Source organism: Danio aesculapii, chromosome 23 (assembly GCF_903798145.1).
Source record: "Danio aesculapii chromosome 23, fDanAes4.1, whole genome shotgun sequence".
Classification (NCBI taxonomy): Eukaryota; Metazoa; Chordata; class Actinopteri; order Cypriniformes; family Danionidae; genus Danio; species Danio aesculapii.
Genome location: NC_079457.1, coordinates 8,363,336 through 8,374,956, shown reverse-complemented (window position 1 = coordinate 8,374,956; position 11,621 = coordinate 8,363,336). Strand labels below are relative to the sequence as shown.

Below are 11,621 nucleotides of genomic sequence, written 5' to 3'. Positions count from 1 at the left end.
AATTATTAGCCCCCCTGTTTATTTTTTTCCCCAATTTCTGTTTAACGGAGAGAAGATTTTTTTCAGCACATTTCTAAACATAATAGTTTTAATAACTCATTAATTAATTTGATCTTTGATTTATTTGATGACAGTAAATAATATTTGACTAGATATTTTTCAAGACACTTCTATACAGCTTAAAGTGACATTTAAAGGCTTAACTAGGTTAATTAGGGTAACTAAGAAGGTTAGTGTAATTAGGCAAGTTATTGTATAATGATGGTTTGTTCTGAAGACTATCGAAAAAATATAGCCTAAAGGGGCCAATAATTTTGTGTAGAAGTGTAGAAATAAAATATTTAATGTAAAACTATTTATGGGATGAAAATCTTAAACTTAAAATAATTTAAAACTATATTAGTTAACAATTTAAATTTATTATAAATATTAGTTGAAAAATGTACACTTAAATATTAGATTTAATATTCAGATTATAAAAATTTTAATTATTAAATTTAAATTATTAAATTATTATTAAATTATATAATTATTATTAAATCTAATTTATGATCTAATATAAATAAATCTATTAAATCTAATGTAAATGTTAAATATTAAGTATAAATAAAAATTTAATATAAATATTAGATGAAATATTTGATTAGAAAGATAATTATAATATTTTTTATTAAATTAAATAAAGTGGGAGGTGACATGGTGGCTCAGTGGTTATACAGCAAGAAGGTTGCTGGTTCGAGTTCCGGCATTTCTGTGTGTAGTTTTTCCTGCTCTCCCCGTGCTGGTGTGGGTTTCCTCCGGGTGCTCCGGTTTCCCCCACAGTCCAAAGCCATGGGGTACAGGTGAATTGAATGAGCTAAATTGGCCGTAGTGTACGAGTTTGTGTGAATAAGAGTGTATGGGTGTTTCCCAGTTATGGGTTGCAGCTGGAAGGGCATCCGCTGTGTAAAACAAATGCTATATAATTTGGCGGTTCATTCCGCTGTGGCGACCCCTGATGAATAAAGGGGCTAAGCCGAAGCAAAATGAATGAAATAAAATGGAAAAAAATAATGAATTAAGAACTCTAAATCAGACATGTTGCTTTGGCAACTAAATGTAAATAAGTTTATTTTAAAATAAGTTTAAGTAAAACGAATGAAGATGAAATTGAACATAATAGCAAAAATAAAGCTAATTTAAAATATCAAGTTTAGTATAATAGTACATAATAGTATATAATAGTATATAATAGTATAATAGTATATAATAGTATATAATAGTATAATAGTATATAATAGCTTATAATAGTATAATAGTATAAAAAAATTATATAAAAATTACACTAATTCATAAAGTTCAAATTGAAATCTCCAACTTTGGCTTGTCACTTCATAAAGTATGGGCCCAGTTTGAGACTATGGCCAAATCCCAATTCTATTTTTGTACCCCTGTCTTGGCCCTTAAAACCGAGTGTGAAGGGGATGAGCTTCAAAATTTACCCCTAATAAATGGGACAGCACTACAGCACCTGTACACGCCATCGCGATCTCTTGGTTCTAATGAGATCAGACGATGGCGACTGCTGTAGTTATTCCAGTTGTGTTATTTTTTGGTATTTATCTTCAGGAAATCACTGAAGGCATATATTATGTTATCATAATGATATAATGTGGCAATAAGATCGTAAATGTACTGTGAATTTACACCCTGGCCATATTCATCTATGTAAACACACCAAAAACAACATTAACATTATAGCAGACACTGTAAAAAGCTCATTCTCATTCCCAGACACTAGACTTTTCTGACTGGGGATTTGAGTGTCATTGACTATCAGAATGTTGTGGGACTACTATACAGGGGTTATTATTAGGGATTATAGATTTATTTTAGCGTTTTTTTTTAAAGCATGACGGTAAAACACAATCGCAGTTATGAATGTATTAAAACTTGTGCTTGTTTGTTTTAAAAATTCGTAATAATGAAAAAAAAATACTCTTGACTTCCGTGTGCAGCTATATTGCCGTTGTAGATGAAATTTTCTTACCCCTTGGTTTCGAGTGTGGTCCTGAAAAATCCCCATTCGAAGTGCTATCTACCCCTTCCCCTTAGCCCTACGCCTTCAAGCTAAAGAGAATTGTGACACCCCTACACCTTCACGGGAACGCGCAAAACAAGGGGTAGGGGTGAGGGGAAGTGCTAAGGGGTAGAATTGGTATTGGGTCACTGGAGCTCTTTTTTTTATCAGATTAAACCTTTTGCTCTCCATTTAATCCCATTGTTATGTGGGAGAAGCGAAATCCCAAATTGTTAGATTAACCAAGATTAAAGTTCTCGCTGTCTAAATCCCAGTGTTTTCCTGCAGGATTATCGGGAAGACGGCGCGCAGTCAGGACATCTACCACTCGGTCAGCGAGCAGATGCAGAAAAACTTCGCCAAGTCCAAGTGGAAGGTAAGGTCCCGTTTCATAACTCGCTGTATTCTCGGCTCAGAGTTAGTCTCCGGTGGTTTAGTCTCACTTGGCTTTTCAGATGATCTCTGGCCTGTTTGCTCAATCCAGCTGTAAATAGGAGTCACTGATTTGCTCATCCGTCTTGCCTGTAATTGCTCCATCTGAGTCCATTTTCTGGAACAGACCAGTTTCAGTTAGATTTAGATATCTGCTTCATGCTTTGAGAGAGAGCTCCACAATTAATCAAGATTTGCGAATCTTCATTGAACCTTTTACGATCACAACTGTGTGCTAATATCTTCAGTTAAAGAATTATTAGCCCTTCTGTTAAGTTTTAATTTCTTTTATATTTTTCCTCAATTTCTGTTTAACAGAGAGAAGAATTCTTTTCCACATTTCTAAGCATAATAGTTTTAATAACTCATTTCTATTTACTGATTTCTTTTATCTTTGCCAGGATAACAGTAACAAATATTTGACTAGATATTTTTCAAGGTACTAGTATTCAGCTTAAAGTGACATTTAAAGGCTTAACTAGGTTAATTAGGTTAACTAGGTAGGTTATGGTAAATAGGCAAGTTATTGTATGACGACAGCCGATTCGAATGTTATCACTCAATTGAATGGGTGTTATCAGTGGTTATCAGCTGATAGATATGGGCCAGTAGGGGTCTTCTGCTTCTACTGGTAGGCTCGGAAAGCTGTTATCATCCATCCACATTGTTAATCAGCTATAAATCACAAACGGCTCAATGAGAATTATTTATATTACTTATTAAATTTCTCATTAATTGTATTTTATTAACGTCTACCCCTACCCCAACCCTAAACTCAACCATCACAGTAATGTCAAAACAGATCTGAAGTCTTCTCTGATAGCTGATTAACCATGTGGATGGATGATTACAGCCTTCTGAACCCACCACCAGGAGCAGAGCAGCCCTACTGGCCCATATCTATCAGCTGATAACCACTGATAACACCCATTCAATCGAGTGATAACATTCGAAGCGGGTGATGATGGTTTGTTCTATAAACAATCGAAAAAATAATATAGCTTAAGGGGGCTAATAATATAAACCTTTCTTAAAACCTCTCTTTTGCTAACCTGTTTTCTTAAAAATGAAAAACTGCTTTTATTCTTGCCGAAATAAAACAAATCTTTCTCCAGAAGAAAAAATATTATAGGAAATACTATGAAAAATTCCTTGCTCTGTTAAACATCATTTGGGAAATATTTGAAAAAGAGTTAATATTTCTCAGGAGGGCTAATAATTTTGCCCTCAACTGTATATTTCACCCAGAGAGAGCAATTTTATTATTTTAACATGAAAATTTTATTCTTGACATCAAGAATAATTGAATACATTTAGTTGCTTGTATCAAATGCATTTTCTGTGTGTTTTCTTAAACGTTTTTCTTAATTTTAATATGATGATGATTATGGTTTTAATCAATTTTATGCACACGTGTTTGGTTATAAAAAGTCATTTTTGTATATAAAGGTTATTTTTGTTTATAGTTTTAATCTGATTGGCTGACGATCTTTCTATGGTGTGTTGGGTTTTTATGGTTCTTTTCAGATAAACGCACGGCTAATGCAGTTTCTGACTGCATTGCAGTTCCAGCCCATATTTAAATCTGATATATTGCAATATGCAGTTGAAGTCAAAATGATTAGCCTTCCTGAGATTTTTTTGGTTTCGTATTTCTCAAATGATGTTTAACAGATTTTTTTCACAGTATTTCCTACAATATTTTATTCTTCTGGAGAAAGTCTTATTTGTTTTATTTTAGCTAGAATAAAAACAGATGTTAATTTTGTAAATAATTTTAATGTCAATATTATTAGCCATATTTTCTTACATCGTCTACAGCAGTGTTTCCCAACCCTGTTCCTGAAGGCACACCAACAGTACACATTTTCAACCTCTCCCTAATCAAACACACCTAAATCAACTCAGCAGAACATTAGAAAAGACCCCAAAACCTGACACGAATGGGTCAGATAAGATGTCAAAATATGTACTGTTGGTGTGCCTCCAGGAACAGAGTTGGGAAACACTGGTCTACAGAACAAACTACTGTTATACAATGGTTTGCCTAAAAACCACGTTAAGGTCAATATTATTAGCCCCTTTAAGCTATTTGTTTTCTCGATAGTCTACAGAACAAACTATAGTTATACAATAACTTGCCTAATTACCCTAACCTGCCTAATTAACATAGTTAACCTAGTTAAGCCTTCAAATCTCACTTTAAGCTGAATACTAGTATCTTGTAAAACAGGGATGTCCAGACACGGTCCTGGAGGGCCGGTGTCCTGCAAAGTTTAGTTCCAACCCCAATCAGACACACCTGGGCTAGCTAATCAAGCTCTTACTAGGCATTCTAGAAACATCCTTGCAGGTGCATTGAAGCAAGTTGGAGCTAAAATCTGCAGGACACCGGCCCTCCAGGACCGAGTTTGGACACCCCTGTTGTAAAATATTATGTACTGTCATCATGGTTATTAGAAATAAGTGATTAAAACTATTATGCTTAGAAATGTGGTGAAAAAAATCTTCTCTCCATTAAACAGAAATATAGAGGGCGGCTAATAATTCTGTCTTCAACTGTATCAGATGTCTACGTGGAAAAATTGTCTCTTTGTTGGTTGCTTCATTCCTGCAGTAATACTAATACTAATGAAACCCTGATCTGGTCTCTCCAGCAAGCCTTCAATGCCACAGTGGCCATTAACCACATGAAGAAGCTCCAGCAGGCTCATTCTGAGGCCTGTGTGCGTCTCAAAAACTGCCCTCGAGATGTGCCCGAAATCAAAGTCATCGCCTCCTCCACGCCTGAATCTGTCCGCAAGAAGCTGCTCTCTGAGACCCCCGAGCCCAACGGCAGCATGAACGGGCCGTGCGGATCCACCGAGGCCAAGAGTCAGTATCACCCGATGCGGGTCAGTCACAGCGAGACCACTCACGTTGGCACCCTCACCATAGCAGAGAAGGGCAAACACGTGTACCACTCGGAGCCAGCCGATCTCAATGGGTACGTGTTTAGGTTTACTTATCATGGAAAATAATAGAGCACAGCAGGGGTGTCAGTTTCCACAAATGTGGTTGTAGTTATCACAAAGACCAGATTAATGTATTGAGCTACTCAAGTTATTAATTTTACATTTATTAGGTTAGCCAATCATGATTGAGGTCATTTACACCTTAAAGATACAGGAGCTAAATAAAAATTTTTATAAAACTGGGTACTAAATTCTTGAATTAGATATGATTGGTTAGTTAGATGAAATTTCTTTCAGTGTTTTTATTGTTAACAGTAAAAAATAGTAAAAAATAAAACCAATGTTTTAAAAAAATAAGAAGCATATTAATCTCATGTCTAGGAACCAAATTTATATATAAATTGTTATTAATAATATTATATTAAATGTTAATATGGTACATAAATAGAACTATCTCTCTCTCTCTCTCTCTCTCTCTCTCTCTCTCTCTCTCTCTCTCTCTCTCTCTCTCTCTCTCTCTATATATATATATATATATATATATATATATATATATATATATATATATATATATATATATAGATATATATATATAGATATAGATATAGATGAGCAATATCACACGAGTAGTGGCTGTATATCAGCACTGGTGGGAGGCGTGCGTTAGTGTGTCACCAGTGACAATAAACAGCCATATCGCACTGATACCAGCGTGATATTGTGTTTATACAACAGTTTGATGGCATAATCGTTTATATATAAAAGAAAATCAAACACGGAGTCTCAAAATCTTTTTGTATGAGGAAATACTTTCTTCCGCCATTCATTCCCATCTGCAGCTGACGTCAGAACAGCAGAAACCGTTACTACTTCACCAGTGTCACTTTAGAGCTAGTGTTTGAATGATTCTCTAGCCTAATGTCTATGGTGATGACAAAACAGGTGATTTTGCTGACACTTTAAGATTATAAGGCTGAACGGCATGAAATGCCATCAGTCTACAGAGATTTCCCAGTATTTCTCTGTTGCAATCGGGAGATCACAATAGTTGTGAAAAAAAAAAAAAAAAAAAAAGCCAAAGCAAGGCAAATACTACCAGATTACTGTTGCGTTTGTGATGAGGAAAAACGCTAAACACATGCGGGCATTTCTTCTTTCTGTTTACTGAACTAGTCTGCAGTAACAAAAACAGGAGACTCTTTAGAAACAAACAGAGGGCCAACCAAAAAGTAACTCAAAGAAAGTCACTCTTTGGTTATACAAAGAGTGGCCAACACAAAATACATACATTCCTTATATGCGAATCCCATCTCACTATCAACACACTACAATTACTATGGTATAAATACAGCACTGCAAAATACAAAAGACAACTACAACTAAACAACTACATTCTCAACTAAAAAAGCCTCAAAAGTACATTATGTTGTCCAACAGCAACAATATTTGTAGAGTGTCTTCTACTTACTGCTGTATGTGGGCAGAGAAATACTCAAGGGTGAAGGGTTAAGAGGCTGAACGAGTGCTGGTTTTTGCAGACTATTGGTGTTTTTTGCAGACATTTTATTTTATATATATATATATATATATATATATATATATAATGAATTAAACCGAAAATGCTACATGAAATAATGAAAACAGAAAGTAAATATAATAAATAAATAATTAAATAAAGAAAATATGTAAATAAAAGCTAATTTAAAGTAAATAATATAACAATTGAGAAATAGTACTAAAATGTCTTTTGTTTCTGTAATCTGAGAGGAATCAATGTTAAGGACTTTTTAATCATTTGTATTTTTTTCTATGTTTTATTCAAATTCAATCAATGCACTTATGATTTTGCAAAATAAATGAATAAATAAGCTTAAAAAACTGCAGTAAAGGAAACAAAAACATACTAATTGTAACATATACTTTGCTATTCTTCTAAGTTGTTTAGATTAAATCATCTGCTAAAATGCAAAAGTGTAATTATTCGTTTTGAATTCCTCAGGTATGCAAAAAGAAGCTCCAATCGTCCCGGGCAGAACCTGCAGACCGGTGTTTGCTCTGTCATGTGATCGGCTGCACTGCAAATGCATGATTTTTGACAGGTAGAGATGATCTACTGATTGTTTCATTACACAAATACAGTTGAAGTCAAAATTATTAGCCATCCTGTGATTTTTGCTGAAATATTTCAGAGCAAGGAATTTTTCACAGTATTTCCTATAATATTTTTTCTTCTGGAGAAAGTCTTATTTGTTTTATTTTGGCTAGAATAAAAGCAGTTTTTAATTTTTAAAAACCCTTTTAAGGTCGATATTATTAGCCCCCTTAAGCAACATTTTTTCAATTGTCTACCGAACAAACCACTGTTATACAATGATTTACCTACAGTAATTACCCTAACTTGCCTAATTAACCCAGTTAAGCCTTTAAATGTCACTTTAAACTGAAAACTAGTGTCTTAAAATATCTAGAGAAATATTATGTACTGTCATCATGGCAATAAAGACAAAAGAAATCAGTTATTAGAAATGAGTTATTAAAACAATCTCTCCATTAAACAGAAATTGAGGAAAAATACTAAACGAGGAGCTAATAATTCAGGAGGGCTAATAATTCTGACTTCAACTGTATACGCTTGCAAATATACAAATGCTGAATGTCTGTTTCTCTTGTTCGCTGCAGGTCTGTGACCTCTCACCGGCCAACTGGCTGCTTTCTGTGGGCAGATCCCTCTGCTCTGCCCCGGTCAAGAGTGTTGTCAGGACAGCTGGCCACCAGCCCGCACCGTCCTCTAATCCAGAAGTTTAGGAGAGTGCCTCCAAATTCTGCAAACAGAGCACAAATACAGCCCGCCACACACTCACAAGCGCAGTATCCCTGTACCATGATTGGTGCCGAACATCAAAACTCTGTATTTTTCCTTCGAGGAAGCAGTTTTACATGATCAAGGTCAATTCATCTCTCTGTATTAACACACATTTGGAGCAGGGGTCCGTGTTACTGGACTCTTGAGTATTATTTTGTGCTTTTGTACATACAGTCTATGTGATGCATGGCTAGTTTGTAAAATGTGCAATAATGTGTCATTTTAGTTTGTAAAAAACATTTCCCTGTAAGTCATATTAGATTATAGGGCTGCACAATATTGGGGAAACATTGATATTATTTGAATATCTCCATTTCGGATAGTTTTTATCATGTTGGATTGATTGGGATGATTCTGCAGGGGAGTTCATCTGCGTAAAATATAAATAAGAATCTACAAGCATGGATAAATACAATATAGAAAAATGAACAGTGCTTTATAGGTTTTATGAGGAGTATAATAGTATTCAGGTGTACAGTAATGAAATGTCAAATAATACAGCGTAATCTTTATTATATAAATAATTCAATCAAATTAATTGTTATTAAAGTTATAAACGGTACAATTTCGTATGCCTGAATCCTTTTAAAGTCCTCATGCAATCACAGGCCTAAAAAACCGCATCCAAATGATAAACTATAATCCAGACTCAACATTGCATATGTTGCGATGTGACTATTACGAATGATCACATTGCGATATTAATGATGAACCGATATATTGTGCAGCCCTATTAGGGGCCGATCACACCGAATGTGCCTTTTGCTATGAAAAGGCTCCTTTTTTGAATGGTTTTCTAATGTGGCTTTCACACCAGACGCGGTTTGCGTGAAAAATGTTTGTTTTTTAAAATCGCACAATTTGCGCGTAAATAATGCATAATCATTTTGAGTTTATTCGGCTCATTCGCGCGTCAAATTCGCCTCATTTGCGTGTCAAATTCAATTATACGCAGATTCACATCATGGGCAGGGCTTCTGTCTGCCCGGTGACTCTAGTTTCATTGTTAAATGGCTAACATGGATTTTATTGAGAGAGTAGCTGTGCTTTATGTTCTTTAGGAAGGCTGAAAAACGGCATAGATTTGTTCGGTGCCGTGTCTGAGTCCACTAGATACTTTCAAAGGTGCACCCAGCACTGTGAGTTCATCAGGTAAAGTTCAGATTTTCCAACTTGAGTGATTCATGCGTCATGAATGCATCAAATGCACAAAACGTTATAATTAAGACACTTCATTCGCGTCGTTTTCACCGCTGCATTTGCGTGAATTGTGTCATTTGCACTGCTTCATTGACAATAGATAAATTAAGCGAAATAAATGATAAATTTGCACGAATAAATCGATGCAAATTACGTGATTCGTGCGAATCGAGACATTGGCACTGTTTCATTCATGCGAATCGTGCCATTGGCACCGTTTTATTCGTGCGAATCATGTCATTGGCACTGCTTCATTCGTGCGAATCATGTCATTGGCACTGCTTCATTCGCGCGAATCATGTCATTGGCACTGCTTCATTCGCGCGAATTGCGTCATTTGCACCTCTTCATTCGCGCAAATTGCGTCATTTGCACCACTTTATTCGCGTGAATCGCATCATTGGCACAAATTGCACCATTCGCGCCATCTTGTTCGTGTGAATAGTGCCGCAGGATGTCTATTCGTGTCTTTGCTTTGACTTAACATGTAAATCACTCGTGCTTGGCGCTTCGAATGAGGTGACGCGAATGATGGGATTCACGCGAATGAATCTGTGCAAATGAAGCGATGTTCAGGTTGTCTATTTGCGTTTTTGCTTTGACTTTACATTTAATTCACTCGCGCATGGCGCTTCATCCGCGTCTGGTGTGAACGCACCCTAATGCTCTCACATTTTTGCCATTGCGTACTGTGCGCCTGCAGTTGAAAAAAAGTCATTTTTTCATTTCAAGTCTTTTTTCATTTTCAAATGAAAGCCGAGGCGGGGTTTCTGTTGAGGTGACAGCAGTGTTTGTGTTGTCAAGATGACTACGGAGTATATATTGTATGAGCTTATATGAAAGTATACATAAGCTGCACAATACCAAAGTCCCTTTCAGGCCACCTTTGAAACGCCTCTCAGAGGTTCTGTTTGAATGGGGAAACATCAAATTCTCCAAAATTGCTTGCCAAGCTTACTATTAAATTTCATATTAGGAATCACCAATATATTTAAACAACAACTGTCTCTTTAGTTTCATTTCTAAACGTTCAAATCACACAAAATCTGCGGAAACTGGTCTGCCTGGTTCGAGCGCCTTCCACGGAGAATCCTCAGTCTATAGCGATCGCTGATTGGCTCCTGTACTTGAAGGCAGGGCTTCATTCACCATATTGACGTTACACTTTTTCCCATTCAAAACTATTCGAGTGACATGTCTTGTGTATTCTATAGTCTTTGACAATACACAGCTGATTGAGTAGTTGCCTAGCAACATAAAAAGTGCAGCTCACTGTTTTTTTCTTGTCAATAAAAAAAGGCAATGTGTTGCGTTCTCAGACCGGAGAGGCGAACTTGGTATGATTGGCCCCTAAGCTGGAAATTATTCAATAAATAGCTTTCTCTTTTTTTGGGTACTTTAACTAGAAAGGTTTATTTTTGTAATGCAGGAATTATTGTATGTTAATCCATTATATATATTTTTTTCGTAATGAAACAGATACAAATTGTTTATTGCCTTCTTCCACCACCATAGTTGTTGTGTGCACTGTAAAGCAGTACTAATACCTGACAAACATGAACTTTACTGTTAGAAATACGGTATTGTAACTAACTATCATGTAAGAGATTGAAAATGAAGTGTCTTCTGACTAGAGGAAGTTTATGTTTGTGTAGACGGCTATACTGTCAGTGCTTTGTGTGATATTTTTACTAATAAACCCTCATAATAAAAATTTGGTTTTCTTATTGGTCTGATCCCGCTCAAAAAAAAAGAAAATACTGTATCAATTTATAGTGAATACAATAGGGCATACAGATACATCGCGCACCCCCGCTCTTCAGATACATCACGCACCCCCCCATGCCCCCATCCGTCGCACGTATCTGAACTAGGTTAATTTCTATTTAAATAAATTAAAATTAAATAAAATATTAATCTAATATTTTGGACGTTTTTTGGTGTGTTTTTGTGCGTTTTGGACAGCTGTTGGGCTGGAAAAATCACTATATATCTGGCAACATTGTTCACAGTAGCAGACACCTGTATGTAGCAACCCTGCACCAAAACTTACTGTCAGAGCTAAATCAAACATATTATAATCAATGCTGCTTACTACAGTGGAGACAAATAC

General features: G+C 35.6%; 1 protein-coding gene across 1 annotated transcript in view; it reads left to right on the top strand.

Annotated features, from left to right (window-relative positions):
* The window catches only part of camk1gb (calcium/calmodulin-dependent protein kinase IGb), a 48,078-nt gene extending 36,874 nt beyond the window's left edge, over window positions 1-11,204 (top strand). The window contains 4 exon segments of the mRNA XM_056449582.1: window positions 2,348-2,435; window positions 5,149-5,477; window positions 7,445-7,544; window positions 8,125-11,204. Coding sequence (XP_056305557.1) covers window positions 2,348-2,435; window positions 5,149-5,477; window positions 7,445-7,511 — 484 coding nt within the window. The 3' untranslated portion in view covers window positions 7,512-7,544; window positions 8,125-11,204.
* Window positions 11,205-11,621: the final 417 nt, after the last annotated feature.